Source organism: Ctenopharyngodon idella, chromosome 22, assembly GCF_019924925.1.
Source record: "Ctenopharyngodon idella isolate HZGC_01 chromosome 22, HZGC01, whole genome shotgun sequence".
Taxonomy (NCBI): Eukaryota; Metazoa; Chordata; class Actinopteri; order Cypriniformes; family Xenocyprididae; genus Ctenopharyngodon; species Ctenopharyngodon idella.
The window spans coordinates 6,950,565-6,977,263 of record NC_067241.1 but is presented as its reverse complement, the minus strand read 5'-3'; the positions used below and the strand labels follow the sequence as shown (position 1 = coordinate 6,977,263).

Here is a 26,699-nt window from a genome sequence, read left to right as displayed (position 1 = left end):
TAAGATATTAGTGATCATTTGTTAAAATAAAAGGGGGAAAAAATATATATTTTAAGAGTGTCAGGCTCTGTTTGGTACTATTTTTATAAAAAGTGCCATATCTATAGGAAGCCATCGCACAGGTTGTGAAGTCATGGAAATTACACTTCAATAATACCTGCAAGCAACGTATAATTGCAGCACTTTCACACTGAGCATAACAGTATAAGTATTACTTAGAAAAAGTCAGAATGCATGTGTCAAGCCTTGAAATTCAGGGTTTATATTTAAAATAAGTGGAATATCAGAGCGGATTGGTTTTTCACAGCAAGGAGAATGATCAAAGGGCTTATGCAAGTCAGTTGCTCTTCTGTCTTAACACTGTGTATAAAGCTTCTGCATCTCAGCAGCTGCAGTGTCTATCACAGCAAACCAAAACGACATGAAAACATGAAATCTCAGCACATAATAAAAACGTAACCATCTTATTATTATCATTTGCGCTCTCAGCTAAATAAAAAAGGCAGTGAAGAGATCAGATGGTCTCCACCGGTCAACATGTTAACATCAATGTTTTGTGAGATGTGGAATGAGGAAGCAATCCAAACAAATCCTCAATAATCCACTGTATGATAGAAAACAAAAACTATAGATTAATGGCCTGGCCTTGCATGACCACTTAACCTTCTTCAGAAGTGTGATATATATTCTTTAAGACCAAAGCTTTTGATTTAATATCCAGGGATTGTAACATAACCTTGCAGACTAAGGGCAAGTTGTCATAAATACGCAGATATTGTATGCATATGTGGAGTTTGCGATGTATACTGTATGTGTGTGCTTTTCTTCTGCGCGGACAAATAAACTGATTTGGTTTCTGTATAGCCTGACTGCAGGCACTTTACATTCAGTCCTGTGGTGAAACAAATTGAAATACATCCTCTGTCACAGGAACAAATAAGGTTGCAGACGGCCTCCCTGCAGCAATGTGCGGCAGGGATTGGATTAGAGAGCTGTACCTGATAAAGTCAGTTCAGGAGACAGACTCCAGCACCCTTCTTTACTGCCATGCCGAATAACACGGTTCATCTTGGGACTTTCCAGACCCCACATCCACAGTGCAGTCTCACTGCCATATATAATTACATCCAGACACATACAATACCCTTTGTCACGGTGAATGTGTCATATGACTGATATTCTAGAACCATTTCCAATGTGAGGACATTGAAGCAGCCTACGTGATCTATTGTACTGTTCTCTCTATAGGCTGGGTATTGTTATATACTTCTCTACTCAATTCAGTGTTATTGTTAACTAAAACTAAAACTATTAAAAATAATTTTCAATATTTAAAATAAAGCTGAAATAAAATAAAAATATAAAAAATTAGATGAAAACTTAAATGAGAAATGTTGCCTTGGCACTTAACTGAAATAAGTTTAAGTTGAAGTACTAAAATTGCTAAAAAATAAAAGCTAAATAAAAGTACATCAATTACTTGGAAATGTATGCAAATCATATAAATACTACTAAAATAATACTGGTTCGATTTGAATCTCATTTGATTGGTTTGGTTATATTTTAGTTAAAATGTCCATTTTGTTTCACACAAGAAATATTCTCTCTGATAAATGTGCCAATGCTGTAAATTATACAAAGGTGGAGTTTCAGACTCATTCAAACCGGTGACTCTTTTTGAACAAGGGGTGAGCGGGGCACCACCTAAAGTGAGGCTAGTTGTAACACACTTGGTTTAAAAGTTTCCATGACAAAACTTATTGTATTTATTAGTTGCCATATCAACACTATTTAGAGAAAAAAATGCACCAAATTCATTCAAAAATCTTTGGAAATATCACTGATCATTTAACCATAGCAAAAGTAAATTTCTCATCTTAGTTTTTATTGTTTATTTAAAATAAGACAAATCTGCTATTATTTTAATCTCTAATCTGTTATTTGGCAGTTTAGATGGTTCTTTAATCCTTAGCTAACTAGCAGAAGACACTAGTCAGGTTTAAATCCCAGTAGTGCAAGTGGGGCACATTGTAACATTGTGTTACAATGTGCCCCGCTATTAGAACTATGCTATTTGGTTAGCGATATATAATTCACATTAATAACTTCTTTGAATTATACTAAGAAACCATGAGAAACAGGAGAATAAAAACTGAGATTCAGTGTTCCATGTTCAGATTCAGAAATGATTAATACTATTTGTCTCCTGTTCTGTGAAAGCAGTGTGTGTTGTGTTCAGCTCTGTTTTCTGAATGTTTCTTCATCTGTTTGCCCACACTGATTTGAACTATGCTGTATAACTTTGTTTTGTGGTGTGTTCATTTAGTTTATTTTTAATTAATTAAAAAAAAAACTTTATGTTATATGGAAAAGTTGATAATTGTATTTTATCAACAAAATATTTTAGTTTGCCTTGTATATTTTTTTATTAGATCACATATCATTTTAAGCTGTCATATGGTCCCAATGTGCCTCACTGTGTCACATTTCATTTCCATTTTTTCGGGGTAAAAAAATGAGCAGCACGACGCAGAAGCCAGCCAATACTGAGCCCGCGTTCAGACATAAACACAGAAGCTCTGCAACGAAAATAGCGTAGCAGTATGACAGGGGACAACCGAATTTGTTCGGTTAATAAAGTTGTTATTTTTGTTTTGTTTTTGCGCACAAAATGTATTCTCGTCACTTCATAATATTAAGGTTGAACCACTGTAGTCACGTTGATGGTTTTAACGATGTCTTTAGTACCTTTCTGGACCTCAAAATGTGCAATGTCGTTGCTGCCAATGTGTGGATCAGATAACCTCAGATTTCATCAAAAATATCTGTTCCGAAGACAAACAAAGGTCTTACAGGTTTGGGACGACATGAGGGTGAGTACTAATGACAGAAACTTCATTTTTGGGTGAACTAACCTTTTAAAGCAACTACATTCACAAACCACAGTAAAATTTACAGAAAACCAAGCATAGCTACTGCTTGTGTGATTTGGCATGGCATAAAGCGTAGAAAAAGCGCTCTCTTTATAATCACAAAAAAGCTGTCATTCATTTTAGTTAATCGCTATCTCACAAAGCTACATTATAATATGAAGCTGTCTACACTGCACAATGAATCATTTATTTACATATTTTATACACTTCGTTTGTTATAATGAGAGGATTCGTGAGCGTGCAGAACTCACACCTCTGATTGGCAATTACGTTCAAGAAATCAACAAATGTGTCTGTGATTGGCTATATTGGTCAACGCTGCAAAATATGTTGTAAATAGAAACCTTTGATGCTCTCCAGAGTACAAACACATATGTGCTGGATCACTTGCCAAATGTTTAGCCAATATGCTATTATTCCGGAGAAAACTGATCCTAGACCAGCAAGTTACGGGCAGCTTTTCCCGCTAGCTTTTCCTGTGGAAGTGCAAGTTCTACTACACTGGTCACACTGCTCCTGATTCACTAAAAAGAACCGCCTCATAAGAGTCATTTGTTTGAGAATCGGCTACACTGGTTGCACTGCATGCTTCTGATTCACCAACGACTAATAAGAGTCATTTGTTTGAATCAAAATACATTAGACAAGCCAGTTATCCAACAAATGAAGATCACGATTAACCCAAAAAAATCTGTTTTTACCCATCCATAGCTCCTCTGTATGTCATAAAAAAACTACAGTCGTAAAGGTTGAGGAAATTGAGGAACAGTCAGACACTGTGACCCCTATGTGCTGAAAACAGAGAGTGTTGGTACATTATGATCTATAGTGCCCATCTAAACACATTATCCAGCTAGTAAATACATGAAACGAGAGCTTTTAAATAGCGGCAGCATTGCACAAAGGTCACAACAGTGAAAGATTAAAAGATAGATACAACATTCCAGTGGACACTCAGGATTTAGCAAATGTAACACTTCAGACATTTACATAATAAAGAATATACAGCCTTGATTTACTGTAAGCTTTTAGCTTTGAGGTTACTCCAACAAATCAAAAAATGAGGTTTAGGCCTAAGGTACTCCCTAGATAGTAAAATATCATATTCAAAGATAACAAGATAACAAAACCATTACTTCTAATTGAAAGGTCAACATACTGAAACAAATGCACATTACGGCTGTCCGTGGAGGAATGTATTGATTGGCCATAACACAATATAAGCAAAATCAGCCGACATTCATCTTGTTTTAAGACAAAGGCGGGCTTGGCTTAAGGGATTGGCCATAGTCCAGCTCCATACACTAGAGGTAATTCATCTGCAGCCAACACTGTCCAGTTGAATTTCGCTATTTATAATCATTAAACGTTAAAACAAGCAGAGACTGTACCATGAGGTCTATGTAATTACTTATGAAATGCAATCTAGAAGGCCAGTCAATAATATCCATCACAAACCACATCTGAATGACAGCGAGAGGGCTGAAGAACATCTCAAGAGAAGAATAGAGAGGGTCAGAAGGCCAGTTAGATTAACTGAATTAGTGCTACCACTAAAATTACTTGAGGTGTGGGTGAGTCTCAAATCTTGGCTATGGAGAGAAGAGGCGTTCCTGGCACAAGATATATGTAAATTATATTTCACAAGCTGTTCCTGTACTTCCTTTCATAAGGATGGTTAGTCATGATTCAAAAGGCTAAATATAAGACAGGACTCAACAATAAGAATGGCCCGATGGCCCAGGGCCAGTGTGAGAGAGTTTTGGGTCAGTATAATTTATAGCTATTCTTGCTGAAAAACATAATAAATGATTGAATATTGTTGCTTTTTTGGTATTTTTTTTTAATATATGTATTTATTTATGACATATATGAAAAAATAAGTAATTACATTCAATAAAATGCATTAAAAATTATGTAAAAAGTTATAATTGTACTTTATGAAATATAATAATTTAAATATATATTTTTAGAAAATATAAATATGTACATTTTTTTATTAAGAAATTATACAAAAAGAAAATTATTATAAAAATAAAAAAATAATAATAATAATAATCAAAATCAATGTATATGTTGCGGCCAGCAAAAACATTGGCAGAGCTATTTGAAAAAAAAAAAAAAATTATATATATATATGCTTGTTGCAAATTTAATAAAAATGTTCAAAAAAATCATAAAATTGTATTTTTATAATTTATAAATATTAATATATTCAAATATTAATTTAAAACTAATTAATAAAAACAATTAAATGTTATATTATTTATTATATACAAGTTATTGTTATTATTGTAATTATAAGTTATTGTTTTATGCCGTTAATTAAAAACATTGGCAAGGCAAGTACAATTTTTAAGTACTAGACAAAAATCCTTATTTTTGAGCAAATTTAATAAAGATGTATTTATTTTTTATTATTTATTTTATTAAAAAAATTATTTAAAACCAATTAATTAAAAATATATATAATTAAAATTATTTTTATGTGGTGGGGCCATTAAAAACATAGGCAGGACAAGTACAAAACTACGGTCCTGAGTCCAATTATCCAGCAGACAAAAATCCTTATTGTTGAGCACTGTAAGGCCTTAAAAAAAAAAAAAAAAAAAACAGCCACTGAGATGAAACCACTCACGAAGGGCTTTTGAAGTTGCACTGACCTGAAGCATGCAGTGCTGTGCCATTGTACCAGTAACATTACAGTATAAGAGAATTACACATCAAGCTTGCTATCAATTAGACCATTATGTCTATACTTGGCTTTAATGAGTATTGCTACTGCATATTTCCTTTAGAGACAGAAAATGGAACTCATAAATCCATTTGTCTACATGCAGCCCTTGGTTAACAACCACAGGGGGATTCATTATTTGTGCTTGATTTCTGAATGGACTCGCCAGGGAGAGCAGAGTCTAAGCGTCCACCCAGCTCCCCCTGCGCACTGCAAATTAGTCAATTAGGAGTGTCATTAAAGTGGTGGCAGCGAGGAGGATTAACACCAGGGGAAATAAAAGAGATGGTCTGGCTTGTGCTCGCCCAGGATATTGCCGATTTCCATCCATCAGCTGCTCCAGATGGGGGGATATTAGTAATTTAGATTCTGTCAACAGTACCCAGGAGAACCCTGCCAAAATCATTCCCTCATCGCCGCCATGCTCTCCTTGAATGTAATCATATCTGCCGAGTGCTGAGCGAGGGTGAAAAAAAAACACCTTTTTCTACCCAAATCCCTCTATTCATTCCAACCTATCAAGGCAGCATTACAACTGACTGGAGGATTTCTATTCATTATGGCTCCCTTGTTCTCACAGACAGAGAGCTACTTCCTTGTCGAGCAATGCAAGAATAATGGCAAAATCTCATGTTATAAAAACAGCTTTAAGGGTCAGTGCTTGTGTGCATGCGCGTGTGTGGATTTAGATTGAAATAACTCTGATTGTAACTGAAGAAAACCTCTGCACATGGATAGAAACAGGCACAATGGCCTGATGTCTTTCAACTGGCTTTCATAAGGGTAAGGCCAGTGAATGTTTTGTACCTGCAGGGCAGCTCTCAATAGTAAGACTCTGTAATGTGTGTGTGTGTGTGTGTGTGTGTGTGTGTGTGTGTGTGTGTGTGTGTGTGTGTGTGTGTGTGTGTGTGTGCGTGCATTCAGGAAGGACATTAAGTCCTTCTTTTCTGTCATTGGATACAAATAATAATAATCAAAAAGACTAATTACAAAGATCTGTATGCAAGCTTTTTCATAATTTGGCGATGTATCTCTATTTCATGGTGTTTTATGTGGGTGCAGAAATCTGAGGCTGAAGCTGAGGCTATTCATTATTTATTTATCATTGCTGGCATCCGGCACTGTAAAAAATGTTTTGTCAGGCTACCTAAAAATGTGCTTCATGTGGTAACATCTAAATCATCCTGACAACATCCTGTTACACTGATGAAAGTCATTTTTAAGGGTCAAATATGCTAGAAAATGCTCATTTAAGTAACAACAACCAGACAAAGATGAAAATGGCAAACTTTAAAGAACAGTTGAAATTAATTTTTTTAAATGAATTATTAATTAACACTGCCTAATGTGGTTTCAAACTCTAATTTTAAATCTATCTTTGTTAGACAAAAAGTTTTGTGAAATATATTAACTTTAGTATATTTTATGTGCTGTCAAGCCCAAGAAAAGTACATAAAAGTACTATAAAGCACCGTAAAGTCTGTATGACTCAATATCTTCTGGGTACGGATTCACGAAACATTAAGAATAAAATTCTTCTGAACTGCTATTTTCTTCTAATTTTCTAACTTAAGAATAAAGAATATACACTGCCCGGCCAAAAAAAAGTCACTGTTTGGATTTTAATAGGCAAATACTTAAGAGTCTATGGATGGATCATCATTATAGTGATTATTATGTTTCTAGCATGTTATATGTTTGGCAACGGTTCTTTTAACCCTAAAAGATGGAGTGTGTAGCTTTTCATTTCTTAAACAACCATGTATTAAGATGCATCATGGCCATATTCCAGGATGACAATGTCAAGATTCATCAGGCTCAAATTGTGAAAGAATTGTTGGGAGGGAGAATGAAGAATCATTTTCACACATGAATAGGCACTGACCTTAACCTCAGTGTAAGTTTTTGGGATGTGCTGGAGTAGACTTTACAGAGTGCTCACCTCTTGCATTGTTAGTACAAGATCTTGACCAAAAAATGATGCACCTCTCAATAGAAATAAATGTTGTGATGTTATTTCCATCAAGAGGGGCATCAATTTTGGTCAAGATCTTGTATTGACAATGCAAGAGGTGAGCACTCTGTAAAGTCTACTCCAGCACATCCCAAAGACTTTCAATGAATTTAAAGTCTGGACTCAGAGGTGCCAATTCATGTGTGAAAATGATTCTTCATGCTTTCTGAACCATTCTTTCACAATTTTAACCCTGGTGAATCTTGACATTGTCATCCTGGAATATGGCCATGATGTGTCTTCCTACATGGTTATTTAAGAAATGAAAAGCTTCACACTCCATCTTTAAGGGTTAAAAGAACCGTTGCTAAACATATAACACGCTAGAAAAATAATAATCACTGCAATAATGATCCATTCATAGATTCTTAAGTATTTGCCTATTAAAATCCAAACAGCGACTTTTTTTTTTGGCCGGACAGTATATTACATTTCCAAAAACATCTCTTAAGAATGTTCTATCTTTTTTCTTTTTCCTTTGAACACAATCGAAGTTATATTAAAAAAATATCCTGGCTCTTCCAAGCTTTATAGTGGTAGAGAATGGCATTCACGATTTTGAAGCCCAAAAAAGTGCATCCATTCATCGTATTTAAATCATATCCATTCATCATGTTTCCATATTTAAAACTTTATAAATTATAATAAGTAGCTTCCGACAAACATTTGTACGGAATTCAACTTACAGCTGAAACGTAACCTCTGACGTGATGCATGATGCAGAAGTAGTATAAACTTAGACGCCTCTCATGGTTCAAACAAATAGGGCTGGGCAACAAACTCAAGCTCCTCTTCTCTTATATCGAAATCCTCCACCATTTCTACTTAAAAATTCTCACTTTAGACTTCTAATTTGTGACTGGTGTTTTGTTTCGCTGTATCCTCTGCGCTTCTGTCAATACGTCATGCGTTGCGTCAAAGGTTACGCTTCCGCCGTAAGTCGACTTGCGTACAGATGTTTGCCGGAAGCTGGTTATTATACTATCCCTTTAAAGTATTAAAGTATTAAGTATCTCAAATATTTGAATTTTTCAAGAATTGCACTCTCACGAACATTCTTATGAACTTATTAGAATTAATCTTAAGAAACTTCTTAACTACTTTCTTAAGAAGATTTTCATGAATCTGGCACCTGAAGACATACAATAGCTTTTTTGTGATAAACAAACTGAAATTTAAATCTTTATATACTGATTATCTTCACCCGCAGCTCTCATAACAAATATGGCACCTATGCACAGGTTTGAAGTCATGAAGAATTTTGATGTTATAGACATTCAATTTGCATCATATATACATATTGGCGAGAAAATGATCAGTGAATAATGATTAATATTTTGGTCAACCACAAAAATCATACAGCTTCAGAGAAAATGGAATACACCCCATAAGTATATGGGATACTTTTATGGTGCTTTGTGTCTATTTTGGAGTTTGACGGCCTGTTGATCTATGATCTATGTTAAAAAAAACTCAAATAAAAAAGAATATGGGTCTGGAACATCATGAGTGTGACCATTTTAATTTTTTGGTGGACTGTCCCTTTAAGAACAAATCAATTCAAGGTATTCAAAATACCTAATAAGCAATACTGAATAAGCAACAAAACTCACCTTTACACACAGTTCCGTTGTCCACAGACTCGTACCCAGCCTTGCACACGCAACGCCCGATAGGTACCAGCCACTCCCCATCTCCATTGCAGTACAGTTTAATGGGTACATCCACTTCCTCTCCATTAGGTACACAAGTGCCTCGGGCAGACACCAGAGAGGTGCTCTCCGCCCCTGACAAGGTCTCCTGAAAGATGGCCCCATTCCGAATAATTCGGGGACATTTGCGATAGAAAACCTTTACGGCGATGAGCGACATGCAGCCTCCATAATCCTGAAAGGCCAAGTAGAAGCCATTACGGGACACCGGCCCAAAGCTGCGTACTTCCGTGTTGATCTTCATCACACGGCCGCCCAGGTCCACCTGGGAGAAACTCTCATCGGCCGCAATGGTGTCCACCTTGACCCAAGGGTTTTCCATCCAGGCGGGATACACCTTGGTGGCTACATCAGAGTCTGATTCGAAGTAGTACAGATTAAAAGTCTCCTTGCAAGAGCCAGGGACATTCGGGATGCTGCTGCAGTCTCGCACGGAGAACTTCATCTCCACGTGGATCCGTTGGGCACCCCGCCGCCGGATGTATTTGGTGCGCACCCAGTTGTTCTGGTTGGCGTCGAAGACATTGCACACTTGGTAGGTGCGGATGGTGTTCATGTTTTCGTCGTAGCCGCTCACCTCTTCCCACTTTAACCAAAGAACAGATCATTTTTGAATAAGCAATGTGTGTGACTAATAGTAAAAGCATGTTTTTCTTGCTATTTGCATATTTATGGAACATTCATTCTGGTTTCACACCATTACAGACGCATTATGACATTTAAGGTAAAAATGTGCAGAAGTGAGACAAACGACATGGACTGCATTAAAAATAATCTAATTTGGAATTCTTTCAACTTCTATTTCTGCACCACATGAGTCATGCTGAATTTGTGCACTGAATTATTCATTTATGCTAGGTCTGATCATCTAAATTATTTCAATGAGGCTCACCCCCAATGATGGATATATCGTCCAGCCCAGCTCTGCCGTTGCCGTCGTGGAGTCCATCAACACATCTGAAAAGAAATGCATACCAAAAACCTGTAAGTTTAAAATGCTGCCGCTAAGAGCCCATTACTGCACGTTTGAGCATTTGTAAGGTCATTGTTCTTCAAGTCTCTTAACAGTAATTATGATGCATAATGGATAGCTTTTCTGAATGTTAAATGAAGGATGACTCACACAGTGAGATGCAGAATAACAGTTGCCCATTTCACAGCAGTAATAGCTCACTATTTTTTGACTCTTATTGTTAATCAGATGTTACAAATGGCTATTACTAGATTGGAAGTGCTATCCATCACAGATGATTGATCACATCATGTTCTAACATCTGCTTCCCTTCACATTTAGTTTGGAATTGCCCCAGATGATAGAGAGTGCCTTTCTATTCAATATGGCAAGTAGGACAAAATAGTTTAGAAATATGACTCTGATCTGACATTTTGAGTTATTTAGATGGGTACAAGTGGTTTCTGCATATTGCCAGAAGCAGTCAATGAAACGCAAGGGTGTTTTTAGCAGCCTTTTTAGCATCAAAAAAGATCTGATATTAAAAGTCTGGTTGAAACCACTAAGCAGACAATTATTTTCACCTTATGGCCAAAAATAAGGTGAGTCGATACTAAAATAGCTTGTCAAAATAATTTAAAAATCAAAAACTAAAAGTGAATTTAGGTACAGGTATCTCAACATTACAATGTACAGTCTGAAAAATGGATATTCATTTTGAAAGATTACATTTAAAAGTCTTATTTTAATTAGTGATTTTAAAAGATTAAATGTATCTAAATATAAAAAAAGAGGAAATGAACATTCACAATTAATATCCAATATCGTCCAATATATTTCCAATATCAACTAAATAGTAATAATAAAAAACCTACCACTTCTTGACAAGCAAAGTTTTTTTAATGTTGATGCAAGGCCTTTTTATGGTTTCAATCGTCATTTAGACACCCACCCCTCCCTGCATAAATACGGACCAAATCCATATAAGTATGGAAAAAACATCCTGATTTCCTATTGAAACAGGAAATTAGGGCTGGACAAAAGTGTTGTTCCTTTTCTTTTACATAGCGAAATGGAGGCTTACAGGAGTTACAGATACATCAGAGTCATGATTTGCTACTTTTTAGTTGGAGACAGGTGGTATTAGGAGGGGCGGGACACTCTCATTCCTAAGGGCTTTTTATTGGACAAAAATCTATGCAGTGCAGGATGAGTCATCAATATTTTTAGTCTGTTTTCCCAGAAATTTTAAAGGGGTCCTTGATTATGATTTCACTTTTTTAACTTTAGTTATTGTGTAATGTTGCTTTACATCTGCAAAGTTACGACACTCAAAGTTCAATGCAAAGGGAGATATTTCCTTTTACAGAAATCACTTTTAAGGACTACAACAAACGGCTGGTAGGGACTACAACGAGCTTCATCCCGGGTTGGTGACATCACAAATTCCAAAATGTACATAAACCCTTCCCTCGGGAACACACAACAAAGGGGGCGAGGCCATGTAGGGGTGCTTTAGAGAAGAGGAAGAGTTGTTGTAGTAGAGTGTTGTTACCATGCCGTCATTTTACACCGGACTGCTTCACAAACAAGGGTCAATTCAACGCAGGATTTGCACAAAAGACATGCTAGTCGATGAGTTGAATCAACTCGAATAACTGCATAAATTTATCCACTAACCATTCAGAAACGTCCTGATGCAATCTAAAAGTTATAACTTCCTGAGTCTCTCCATCAGTGTCCGACTCAGGTTTGAACAATGTAAGGCTGAACAATGTTACTGACAATCGTCATTTTGGCTGCGTGAGATTCTCCAACTTTGTTGTTGTTGAACAACCGAAACACAAGCTGTTAAAGCTCCACGCTCTTCTGGAAAGGGGGCCGGGAGCAGCAGCTCATTTGCATTTAATTTGACAAGCTACAATAAATGATCTGTGGGGTATTTTGAGCTACAAAAAACTTCACAGACAGGGCATTATAGGTCCCCTTTAAATTAGCATATCTGCCAAAAAAAGTGATTTTTAAGGAGCACACTTGCATACAGACAGCATCAAAGCTAACAAATAAGAACTAAGTCGCAAAACCACCAACAAATTTTGATTTTATAGGGTCTTCATGTGAACATCCCGCAAGCCAATTGTGTGAAATATTCAGAATGGAGACAGGAATGTTTTTCCCCCCCCCAAATATTTAGAAAAATTAGAGTACAACCATCTGTCCAAGGCTGTAGTACGGTGTATAGCTGTTTATTTTTATGTATAAAAGAAATGTAACTGAGCATTTTTCATGTCATGAGGGAGGATCACAATTGGGGGTCCTGCCTGAGCATATGAGCCCCAGTCAAGGCAACATAAACACATCCAGTGTGACACACAGACTCCCCGTGGCATTTATGAATCGGAATTTGGCAAGTGGCAAGAGGACTTCCTGAGATCGAAGCCAGAAGCCCCGTGACACACAATCCTGGGATCCCTGTAAACACTAGCTCGATACAGCCTCAGCCATTAAGTGTCTCATTTATATTTCAGCAGCTTCTGCAGCTCAGGGGCAACCAAAGATATTTCTCTCAGGAACAGCAACATCACTGTGTGTTTAGGACTGTGAGTGTGAGAATATGATGAGCCTGGGAGGAAAATACAAGAGGAAACAAACAATCCTCTTTATAAGCTCATGGGTCAAACAAAAAAGCACAAAACATTATTATTAATACAGCCTCATTCATTCAAGTAAAACATCCCTGCAACAATATCAAGAAAACCAGTAAACTACAACTGTCTCTGCATTGAAAGAAAAAGTTGTAGCATTTCCCAGTACTTGGTTCACTGTTTAATCAAACCCCCACTCCATCTGTCCAGGCATTCATGCAATCTCTCTCCCTCTCTCTCTCTCTCTCTCTCTCTCTCTAGCTCTCTATATTTTAATGAAAAGTAGGGCAGCGGGAGCCCAAGTCCAGTACATATAATCCTTACAGGCTGCGCTACACTCTGTATGCCACACTGGATTAATCCCACGGGAAACATGGCGAGTCTTCACTGGATTTTAGGTCAGCGTGCCAAAGCACAACTTTCAGTCCCACATTTTTTATTTATTCATTTCATCACCCAGTTTGCACATGCTGAGCCGTGCCAATGCGGTGAACAGAAGCACGCACCCCACATCCACAGATCCTCATCATCCTCAAACAAAAATCACTCTCTTTAGGACCTTATGCTATCCATGCTAAAGTAAAAAAAAAAAAAAACATTTTTCTTCAAATGGAGACGAATATACCTCAAAATACCCATAAAAACTGTCACAACATCATAGTAAGCAGGTAGGATTAAGTAATGTTGATTAAAACGCACCAACATGATAAACATACTAGTTTCCTCCACTCTTGATGTTACTACGAGTGAGCCAAAATATCAACAGTGAAATTTTAAGTGGAGAAACTGGTAAACACTATGGGTAACAAATCTATGCAAGCTCAGTAAACACCATTTCATCTAACAGAGGCTGAGAAGATGAATACTTGAAGTTTAATTTGCTCTTGTGATGGTGCTCTTGAGAATCTATAAGCTACACTTAATGTTTTTTTTTACGGCCGCAATGTTCCTTTGTATTTTCATACTATGGGGCGTATGAGACAGCATAAAATAACTAGTTGAGACACATCTGGAACTCACTGAAATATAGGCCGCCAGATTACGACTAAACCAGACAAAAAGTGTGACGATAATTTAAAAACTAGGCAGGAAGGCTTTGTGTACGTCTATATACGGGATGCATGAAGCCCGATCACGAAGAAGTCACTAAGCCAAGCAACTTTCTGTTGGCCAGTAAGGCAAATTCGCATGGCCAACTTGAACCTGATGAGGAGTCTGCATGGGGAAATCTTTCACCCACACAGGAAATTCCAAATTGTGCAGATTTCTATTGAAATGACTGTATTTTGCCTGTGAAAACACGCAGAACAATGGTAAATGTGACTGCACCTTTTAGCAGCTTGAATCAGACTCACAAAGGTAGTGAATTGAACTGCTCTCTCACTGAATCGAGAATAATGTTTTGGTTATGTCCAATTCAAAATGAACCAGGAACTGTTAATGTGATGTAGACTATATTTTAGATAAGACAGAAGACATAGACAGTCTATTTATGAAAGTGTAAATAAAGATACACTGAGATTTACAACATCTACATTACATTTGCAAACTTAACGTAAATGTATTTTAATGAATCATGATATTTAAAAAAATACATTCACAAAAATATTATTAGTTATTGTTTGCAATATAAGGTCGAATTTTAAGGATGACCCGACTAATTTATTTTAGAGACATGCTGGAAAACATAATCAACACAACATTTCATCTTTTTTCCCCACAAACAGGCTGAAATATTCTATAAAACTTTTTTTCTTAATCTTTTTTTTGTCCAGAACCTTGATAAACATTCTCATTTCATGATGCTTTTACTGTCCTGATCTCCAACGTTAGTTTTGTCTGTTTTATTCAGATGGAAGCACAAAAATTGCCCTTGAAAAATTCATGTAGAGTTAAATCAAAAATTAAATCAAGCTTTGATCATACACGATATGCAAAAACAACCCCTCACAAACTATGCAGATCCCTATGGTATTTCATTCTATCAAATATTGCCAACACACGCACACATGAACACACGCAATACTGATATTATATAATGCTTATGTTACTGACATACAACAAGATCCATAAGTCTGAGACCACTTTGAAAATCTGGGACTCAAAATCTAATTTAACCTGGAAATAATTGGGGGGAAAAAAAATGTTATGACTTAAAATGAATTAGAAATATAGAAGCTTCTAGCTTCTCATCACTAATCAGATAAATGTTACACTGATCATGTGACTCCTTTGTACAGATGGTCAGATGTTCTTCCATTGAAGCAAAAGCTGCTCTTTAGATCATGAGGATCTGTTCTCCACAAACTTGTAGCGTTCATGTAGCTGCTGCTGCTGTAATTTGAAATGTGAAAAAAAAAAAAAAAAAAGTAAACATGACTATGCAAAAAACGTAAACATTATTATGCAACTGAAACAGCATGTACACACCAGTATATAGTGGATTCAAACAGTGCTGAACGTAATAGATATTCTAAACTGATCAATAGCTTCCATGTCCTACAATGAGCTGCTATGACACAATGTGAACATGTGAACTGAGGACACGCTCAGAATTCCGCATCCAGAAAGAGGACAGAGTGCATTGATCCTCTGTGCTCCAGATCTGTCAGTCAACCTGTGGGTGGGATGCTAAAACATTCACTAGACCACGGGGACCGCCACAGTGTGTCTGACTGTGTAAATTCACAATTCATCTTCAAAAGAACAATAGCACCAGTCTGCAATGACAAGTCTGCCATATAGAAGAGAGGATATGGTTTTGTAGTTTCACAGTATACTTAAAGGGTTGGATCACCCAAAAATAAATATTCTGTTCTGTCATCATTTACTCACCCTTGTGTGGTTTTCTTCTGTGGAACATAAAAAGAATATGTTCTGACAGTGTTATGAATATATATTCTTTAGTATTATTTATATATAATTATATAGCATATTAATTAGTGTTGTCAAAAGTTCCGACTTCAGTATCAAGTCGGTACTGAAATTTGCCCCAGCATTTCACTCTAGCATTTTGAGCACTGTTGAGTGGATTCTTAAACATATCTGATTGGCCGTTGTGTTCACACGCTCTACAGATATGTCTGTGATAATAGTAAAGTAAAATACCGTATTTCATTAACTGACATAATGTTAATTTACCATCCTATTGATGAACTAATATCTGTTTTGTACCTTTGTAATACACTGACAGCCACCAAACACAATTGTGATGAGAGTCACATGATGAATCAAAGTTCATCACAAGCAGCTTTTCCAGCTGAGAAGGACAATACTAATATATAGAAGGTGCACACAGACTAAACACACTAAACACAATCATGGTAACACACATGAAATTAAAAAATGCAATAAACATTCATTTAACAACATTAGATGTAACATAACTGATTAGAAAAATATAAGAAAAACTAAAAAGAAACATAGTTATTCAATTAAAAACATATCAAATGTGTAGTGTCACGCAGGGAATTGTGGGAATGTCAATTTACATTTTTTTTTTTTTACTGTAAATTATACAAGTAGACCTATACTTGTTCTTTTTCACTTCCAAAAACTGTAAATTTAATGGTATTTTACTGTAAAATTACATTAAATGTACGGTTAGATCTATTCCCTGTATATAGTACGGAAACTATCCGTTAACCAATTAACAGTTTTTCATCTTTTACCGTTAAAATCACAAACTTTTTTTTTTTTTTTTTTTTTTTTACAGTGTAGTCAATCACAGACATATCTGTTGAGCGCGTGAACACAATGGCCAATCAGATATGTTTAAGAATCCGCTCAACAGCCCTCAAAATGCTAGGGGGAAATGCTGGTATTGTCACATTTCTAAAACTGGGTACCGAAGTCAGTACTTTTGACAACACGAATATTAATATATTGAAGTGTTCTTTTTATTCTTTATATTTTCAGTTTTCATTTTAATTTGTTTTAGTTAAGCGCTTTTATCATTTTTATTAGTTTTACAAAATTAAAGTTAACAATAACAACAATGAATTTGTCCATACAATGAAAGGGGGGTGAAAACAACATTGGACCCCACTGACTTTAATTTTATAGACAAAAAACAAAACAAAACAAAACAAACACTATTTGACTTCTGTGAAGAAAGTCAGTCATACAGGTTTGGAACAACATGATGGTGAGTAAATAATGACAACATTTTCAGGGGTGAACTATACCTTTAAAGTCAGCATGAAAAGGAAGTTGCGATAGTCTTTTCTTCCCTATTGTGATGTATAATCGAGTGACAGGGCTTCTCGAACAAGAAAAAAAATGTAGGACAGGACTTGATTTTGTCCAGTGGGAACTGATTGGATCGTTGTCATTTGATCTCATGTGAGTGACAGGTTGTCCCTCCCTCGTGCCAGTAAACACATCATCAGAGAAGAGAAGGATGTTGTTGCAAGAGGGAGGGGGAAGTTATTTTGATTAAATATTACAAGGGCACATGAAAAAAAGACATGCACAGATAAATCATTTATAATAAGTACTGGCAACATTCCATAAAAAATAAGAATAGTCAATTTTTATTTCATGGTGACTTGATTTTATTTCAAATCAAGCAAGCATTTTCCTCCTAAATCCATTGTTGGATACACAATTGAGATTTTCTGACCTACAAAAGCTATTGATGAAACATTTCTGTGGTACAGTGGCAGTAAAGCATGCGCTGTGATCCAACAAGAGATTTGTCTCACTCTGTTATGTCAGGATTTCGAGCAGACATCAGGGGGACGTTTTGCCCATAAACCCCTGCATATCTCAGCTGTGTGACTGTCTAACATTTGCAGACAAGAGCCAAATGTGATGGCGCTGAATGAGCAGTGGGTCAGTGGAGCAGCCTGCTCACAGTTTACAGACCAACACTAATCCCCTCCTTTCCCAATTTACAACTCTCATCTCCATGGCAATGTGGGACAAGAGCCGAAAAAGCGCCCTGAAGCAGACAAACCATACTCTGATTATGTCTACTCGCATTTGGGGGCCAAAATTAACCACACCTGCCAATGATGAGTATATTTACAGGCCATGGAGGTCTACATTTTGCATTATTGCTACTTCATCCCTGCGATGAACAGCAAAGGTCGTTGATTATCCGAGAAGAGTCAGTCTCCATTTCTCTGTGATTTTGATCTGCATTTAGTTTTGGATGCTTATTAATGCGTTGTATATTACACATAGGCCTATTTGACTTCACAAAGATTACTGCAGAACTAAAAACTTCCTAGATTAAAATGATTGTCATTGAATAAAGAGATCAGAGGTCATGATAGATTTAGTTTTAGTAGACGGTTAGTCTTTCAAACAAATCGCTTGCGTCACTTACATCAGTGACGGTCTGATTATCATTCTTACAATCCGGCCCATGTCATTTTGCAGTGTCCAATAAAGTTACTGGCCAACTGCTAAGTTTTATTTGCAGGGCAAGCCCAATTTTTTGCTACATTTAGAGCTTTCTGAGTGTTTACTTCACCCCTGCTTGCACACTACCGTTTAAACTTTGGGGTCGGTGAGATTTTTTTAATCTTTTTGAAAGAAGACTCTTATGCTCACCAAGGCTGCATTTGTTTTATTAAAAACACAGTAAAAACTGTAAAAAATATAATTACAAAAATGTTATTTATTCCTGTGTTGGCAAAGCAGAAGTTTCAGTATTATTACTGCAGTCTTCAGTGTCACATGATCCTTCAGAAATCATTCTAATATTCTGATTTGGTGCTCAAGAAACATTTCTTATTATTATCATCAATGTTGAAAACAGTTGCTGCTTAATATTTTTATGGAAACTATGAAACATGGGTTTTTTTTAGGAGTCTTTGATGATGTTCAAAAGAACATCACTTGAAATTAACTTGAAATAGAAATCTTCTGTAACATTATAAATGTCTTTACTGTCACCATTATCGATTGAAAGGATTATTATTCTTTACAAAAAAAAAAAAAAATAATAATAATAATAATAATCTTACCGAACCCACACTTTTGTATATTCACTTCAGAAAATGATTTATTCAAAATGTACAGACGTGAGCCTAAATAGACAGAGAGAGTACATTCATGAATTACTAATGGAAAATACATTAACTTAAAAATAATCTACTCCATAAATACACTGAATGCAAATACAGTCTAAATGACTAATGTATGAGAAGGTAGAAGTTATAAGAAGCATCCCAAGATGATTATGAATTCATGTTTTCTACTGAGGCAGCAATAACAATAAAAGACTAAATTATAATTAAGACAACAGATGTGATATTAAACCAAACATGTACCCTTGTGTTTTCAGATAATCAGTTACAAAATCGAGGATTGTGGAGAAGTAGGTCATGAGCTTTTTGAAGTTCAATATTTTATGTCAGCTCTCTGTGGAATAAAAGCGCTTCTGCTCAACCACTGCGTATTGACTGCATCTGACTTCTGTTACTATTGAGGATATTATGATTATGCAATATCAGCTCATTATCTGGGATGTCCATTCATAATCATTTCTTGCTTGGCTTTGGGACATTCAATGCACGGTAAATGAGGAAAAAACATAATGAAAACATAATGAAGCTTACGCAGATCAAAATTATACATGGAACACATCCTGAGGCAAATTCTCTGCATTTAGAAAGATTACTGAGCAGAATATCTACAATCTTAAAATCAAGTAGCAAATTCAGAACGAAGTTAAAAATGATTCCAAAAGGTTCCAGTTGAGAAGGTTTTGACTGAAGACTGATGATCACTCAACAACAATCCATTTGCAAATCAGATTCTCGGTGGATATCGAGTAAATTAGCAGCTTCAGGCTATGAGAGCAAATTAACTTTTCATCTGATTTTTAATCACTTCGAATAGAGATTCTTTAGCTCAGGGATCTCTCCTCTCTTTTCATTAAGTTCACTTCGGAATGTAAAGCTTCTGGGTCAATGACTACAATTTATATCCAGATTCTTTTTCAAAAAATGAAAATATCAGTTTAGCACAGTCCATTAGACACCTGTGAGCAGTGACTGAGCCAGGTTTTAACCCTATCAAGTACATGGGGCTGAATTATATTGCATTACTGTACTGTATGGACTGGCATAAAAACATTTACTTTTTCAGTAGTAGCAAGATGAACGACTTTCCAGCTTGGGTGGCATACAGATCAGACGGGTGTGAAATGCTTAAAGCACCATATGAACAAGCACAAACAAAATAATCAAAATAAAAAGCAAAATAATATAGTCCACAATAATGCCATGTGCTCAGTGTTAGCTTAGCTGTACTTGGACTAATAAAAAATACAAAAATCTAGTGAGCATTTTCAATTTTGTTTTGTTTGCATTTTGTTTTTTTCTAAGGCACGTTTATAAAAACGACTTAAATGTCCTAACTGAACTAAAGCCTACTACTGGCTTAATCTAAGCCCTGTCTGTGAAACCAGGGGCCTGTACCATGATGGTAGTTGAACAAACTCAGGGTTATAGGATTAGTTTCGAGTCGACAAAACCAAACCACTCCAATCCGGCTTTGTTGGTACCATGATGCTGATCAGCAACTTTCTCTGTCAACTCAGGCTTTGATCCTGAGTTTGTGGAGCACGTGCACATGAATGCGTGATATCAGTGGTGAACAACCAATCACATGCCTTGCAACAGAGAGAAACTCTGATTCACTTCTCGCGAGAGAGGCAGCGTGATTCAAAACTCTTTTGCTGAAGGTTAAGAGATTGAAAAAAAAATTAAGAATTTAAATGCATTTACACTAAAGAAAATACTTGTCCATGAAAGAGGAAAAATAAAAGAAATGATCTTGCTCTATCAGTGCAAGTGAAACTTGTGAAGTTAGTTTATATAGTTGCTTGATAATATATAGCAATAGAGACTCAAACATGTAAGGTCACATGTAGTCATTTTTAAAGAGTTATCTATTGATTCTACAGCTTATTTATATTACATATGATCTATATATATTAATATTCATTTAAACTAAATGCTTAATAATAACTGTTAAACTAAAATTGCTTGTGTGTAATGGATTAATAATATAGATCATATAATAATTATATAAATCATAAAATAATTCTAATTATCATTAAAGCCAGACAATTTCATTTTTAAATATTTGTTTTTACTATATAGTGACCTTTAATTTGGAGGAAGTGAAACCGGGGGTGTGACTTTATTGCGTTGGATGTGTCAGTATCACTTTGCTTACATCTGATTGGTCCAATTTCGGTTTGAGATCTCTTGTCCAGAACATAACCTGTCCCGGAGCAGGTTAGCTGTGGAGCGTAAGTTACTATGGTGATTAACACCGCTAAAAGCCAAGTCACTTTCATGGTACCTAAAACCCAGGATTGGTGCAAACTAATCAAACTTACCTGGCTAGCCAGTGAATCCGGCTTCATGGTACAGGCCCCAGGCCTTAAGGTTTTAATTCTGGCTTTTTCTTCATTATGATATCAGAACAGTTGTATCACACTGACATTTTTGCTTTAAAATTAATTTTAAGTCAATGAAATGAAAAACATGCTCATAGACTTATTCAGGTCATTGTACGTATAAATCACATTTTTATGTATTTTTGGATAAATTAATAGATCTTGGCAAAATAAAGAAGTCATGTCTTTGACCCAACGGTGTGCCCACAACTTTGGAGAGAAATAACAGGAATATGATCCTGTGTGCTACTTATCTCCTCATCCTAAACATCAAAAGCTTTCATAAAATGGAAGGGTTGCTAGTTTAAACTTTTTTCTACTTTCTCCCACTGACCACTGCACTCTGCTTGTGCTCTCCATTTAAAAAATGAACCATGTCTGCCCACGTATGTGTGGTAGTAGTTAGAGAGATATTGCTCCTCGATAACAGCTGACACTTTGACATTTTGTTAGATGAGATTCTGAGTGTTTACACATACAAATTTGTTTTGTACCCTCATCTCTGCACTCAAAAATAGCATGGATTTAAATCAATATGACAGCGCATCAAACTGGCTAATAATTAACATTAAGAGGACAATCCATTTCACCTCATTTTATTCAAAATGATCACTCAACAAAACAGAGAGACAGATGGATAATTAAATTGTCAAGCAGATGGCAAGTCCCTCTTGGATACCTGATAATTTCACCATTTTGACCCTCTCACAAGCCTGTGGACAAAATCTTGTCATTTCATGAGAGGCCATATGGAAACTCCCAGTTTCACATCACTCATAAATTCATTGATTCAGAGACAGTTTGTTCTGTCTGTCGCTCTGCAAAGCTGACGGGCCACAGAGCCGACTGTGTCTAGCATGACTGAAATTGGTAAGGTTTGCCGCGCTTATGTAAAGGCTCGGAAAGATGTCGCAGATGCCAGAGGCAGGTCTTGCTCCTAATAAAGAAGGACGGGGGAGTGCAGAAAGTACTGAGGCCTGCATGACAAACGTCACATGGACCCTGCGCGCATACACGTCACACGATCGAACGATTGAACACAGGTGCTTTCTAGGACACACGGCTGCTGTTTTTGTATGGAAACTAAAAAGTTGGTGGTTGTATTCCTCTGATTAAGGATGGAAAGTAAAAAAATCTCCCACATCTACAAGGGTCAATGACGTATAAGAGGGTCCACAATGGAGAGAAGGAAAAATTTTACAAAAATCTTGGTCATATCATTTGTGTATTAATATTGGTTTCACGTGACTTTGAAAAACTTATACCACTTGCAGAGACAAGTGTATAAAAATGGACGTAAATCATGTGATGTAACCATCAAAAGTATAATTTCCCCTACACCAGGGATGGGCAACTGGCGGCCCGCAATATTTTTGCAGGTGAATCAGGTGAACTGTATTATATTCTGCTCAATTTTAATACATTTGCAAAGTGAGTCATGTAAAGATAGCTTTCAGATTAGGATATTAATGCTAACTCCAATCAGGAGAGGTCGTTAGGTCCTGCCGATAACCGTAATTAAAAGGTGAGTGTTGTAGGATATGCACGCTAATGTAAACGTATGAAGTATGAACAAAGAGGGGTATGAAAAATAGACCGGTCATGCCAGAGTTGCTCTCATCTCAGATTAAAAAGGTAAAATACAAAATCAGCACCTTTTTGAGTCGATTGTGCACCAGCAGGAGAGGCCACAAATTTCTCATTGAGGGCACGTTTACACGACAACGATGTATTAAAAGTTTTTCCTTTGCATCTTTTGCATACAGACGACAACATTGTCAAAATGATCCCTGTTTGCAAGGATCTGCGACTAAAAACGACTAAGAACTCTGTATTCTGCTGCCATGCCAGTAGACGGCGATGACACTTTGTAAAGAAACTACGCAGCTGTACGCATGCGCATGACGCCACCGTTTCCACAAATTTGCATTTTTGTGGTTTACACAGAGACGATAATAAAAAGTTCCACTTTGAAACTCGTTTTCAAAAGTTTGCGTTTTCAGGCCCACAAAATGCTGTTGTTTTGTAAATAAAACGGAAAAAAATCCATTTTTAGTTTAAAACTGTGTCATGTAAACGGCCACTGAGACAAGCCTTTTTGATAGTGGGAATGTTGTCTGAAATGAATGGTAAATGCATGTGTTCTTATATTCAGCTATTGTTAAAAATTATGTTATATTATTTTCATTCATGATAATGTGCGGATTTTGGTAATAACATTTGGAATAACTGTTTTTTGAATAAGCACTTTTTAAATGTTCTCTGAGGGTGGGTTGAGAATGTTCTGTAGGCGACTAATCAAAAATAGGAACTTTGTAAATTTGTTTGTTGCAAATTTACAGGCAATGCAACAGATGTTTACATTTGCTTTTCAATTGACAATGAAACTGCCATTGGAATTGGCATAATTGCACCAGTTTTATAGTTAAAAAAAAAAAAAAAACGTATTGCATTAATTGTACATTGATTTCCCTCAAAAAGAAAACTGAATAAGACAGTGTAAAATGTGTGAGTGTGGATTAGTAATCTGGCTCCTTATAAAGGAGAAAATTGCTGGCTTTCGTCATTATAAAAGTTGCCCATCCCTGCCCTACACCTTGAATACAGGTGAATGTACTTCTTAATCATCATTTTCACTATAGCTATCTATTACATTTGTTTCCAAGTAAAAACAAATGTATGTGTTTTTGTCTTTTTTTTTTTTTTTTTTTTTGTCAATGTAGTTTTTATTTTGTTTTTATTTATTTCAGTTTTAGTTATTTAAGTCAAGTTAAACTAAAAGAAAATGAGAAATGTTTCCTAAGCATCAAGCTAAAATAAAATAAGTTTTTTATGCAGGTATAACAAATGTTCATACTTTATTTCAGTTAGCATTTATTTTATTTCCAGTAGCTGAATTTCTTTTTAATGTTTTTAGTTTTAGTTAACTATAATAACTCTGGTAGGGAATTCAAATCATTGTATGAATTGAATTTTTAATGTATTTTTGAATAAACAGCACCTTATCATTAAAGCAAGATATCATTAAAAATTCACTGTAGTGATGTACTGTATGTGTCAAAATCTGATTCTGTGAAAATTACAAATAGTGTATTTTTGACATAACAAACAGCCACTAATGCACTGCTACTTTAATTTATGCACACTACTTTCTCTACAAAAGCCTGGGGGGGGGGGGGGGGTCGGCTTTTCCAGCACAGTCCTGTTATTATAGCTTGCAACATGATTGACAGAACAAAACAGAACAGGAGCTTAAGTGGCAGTCCAGCTATGTATTTTCTTCACATTACAGCAAATCATTTACTCGCTGCCCCTAGGCAAATGAAGAACCCAGCGAACAAAATTGAAACAGGACGGATTCATTAGATTAGTCAAAGCGGGGTCTAATTCACACAGACATCCCCACTCACTTGAGGAAATATCCATGTCCTTAGTCGCAGTCTAAGTCATGCGTGTCTCGATGCTGTAAACAATTATTTCACTCCCAAGATCTGTATCTGCTCTGAGGTGTGATGAATAAGCTTTTACTCCTCACATCCATCAGACAGACCAAACAAACAAACAGGAATGGACCGTGTGATTTTTAGGCTATGGCTAAGCTTAGGCATTGTTAGTGTATCACTATAAACAAATGGTTTATCATCAGAATAACTTACTAGACAAAACAAAACTCTCATCTGATGTTCCACAGAGAAAAATAAATATGAATGAATCATACACTCTTAAAAAATAAAAACATTAATATCCATGACCTTTTTCATTGCACAAAAGGTTATTTAGATTACTAAAATGTTCTTCAGACTAAAGAAAATGGTTCTTTTAAGAACTGTTCACTGAAAGGTTCTTTGGGAACCGAAAATGGCTCTTCTATGGCATCGCTGTGGAAACTCTGTTTTGGATAATAGTATTACTAAGACTGATCAAGAATAAGATGATGATATCATCAAAAAAATCATACTAAAAAGAAATGTATAACTACTGTAATGTTTCTCCTCCCATGTCCTGTTGCAACAGGTCTACCATACCAAGGAGGACCAACTGACTGACCAACCACACTGATTCATTCAATATAACAAGATTTCTAATGAGAATCTAAATGACTTCCAAATTTCTAAGAGGACATCTGCAGACATAATTATGTCCCTGTTTTTCTGAATATAAGACAGAATTCACTATCTTAGAGTTTAAAAAGAGATAGAGGTGCAGCTCTCCTGAAGGTTTCAGGTGATGATGAGGTGCTGATGCAGATCTCCAGGCAGAGATTTGAGACAATGGCCCACGTGTACTAACAGACTGGAGCATGACAGACAAAAATGTACTGTGGAAATGACTTTAAGGTATTCTTAAGATATTTTCAATTTCAATACTACTCTATTGCTCTTAAAACCCACATAGATAGCATTTTGGGGCACCTATCTGCATTCGTATTTGTAATAGGCTACCAGAAAATGCTCTACTAGGCAGTCCACTAGGTTTGAGAATATACATTCACAAATGTTACTGAAGATGTATCATTTTCTGAGACAGACATAGAGGCTCGATTATGCTGCTTAAAGAGACATCATTTACGCCCTCGTGTTGTTACAAACCTGTATGACTTTCTTTCTTCTGTGGAACAAAAAAGGCAGAATGAGCCTCAGTCACCATTCATTTTCATTGGAAAAGATGCAGTGAAAGTGAATGGAACAGACTGCCTAACATCTTCTTTTGTGTTACACAGAAAGGAAGAAAGTCATGCAGGTTTGAAACAACATTAGGGTTTTCATTTTTAGAATTTCATTTTTAGGTGAACAATCTCTTTAACTTTTTCTCTTTTTAAACAGTTTGTACTGATGTAAACGGAGTATAACAGTTGACCATTTCAACTCATTTATACCCACAGACAGTTGCAGTGCACCTGTTTTCCCTGCACTTTAATGCAAACGGAAGCCTTTAAATTGAGATAATATGACATGACTGTAAAACACTAGTATCAGCGGCTTTCTTCAAATTCTTATCATCTTAATTTGATCAATTTCATCAGTGTGATGTAGCGTAAGAAGTAACAGACATTTCAAAGCACACACGCTTGACACAGACACATGCTCTTACCTTCAACAGCCCACACAATCCGTATTATCCATAACAAACGAATTATATCCATAATTGCCGTAAATTTGGGCATTTTACTGTAAAGACCCAGAATATTCATTGAAAACTTGTCCGGCAGGCCATCTGTGAACACACTATGATCACAAGCTCTCGAATAAACCCCATCGGACTGGAAGAACTAAAGCAAGTTTGG

At 36.0% G+C, this 26,699-nt stretch overlaps 1 protein-coding gene across 2 annotated transcripts in view; it reads right to left on the bottom strand.

Annotated features, from left to right (window-relative positions):
• Positions 1 to 26,699, bottom strand: part of ephb2a (eph receptor B2a) — a 70,769-nt gene extending 44,070 nt beyond the window's left edge. For both annotated transcript variants that reach the window (XM_051880483.1, XM_051880484.1), the window contains exons 1-3: positions 26,507 to 26,699; positions 10,286 to 10,350; positions 9,295 to 9,979 (exon numbers count right to left, since the gene is read on the bottom strand). In XM_051880483.1, coding sequence (XP_051736443.1) covers positions 9,295 to 9,979; positions 10,286 to 10,350; positions 26,507 to 26,606 — 850 coding nt within the window. In that variant the 5' untranslated portion in view covers positions 26,607 to 26,699. The remainder of the gene's footprint in view (positions 1 to 9,294; positions 9,980 to 10,285; positions 10,351 to 26,506) is intronic.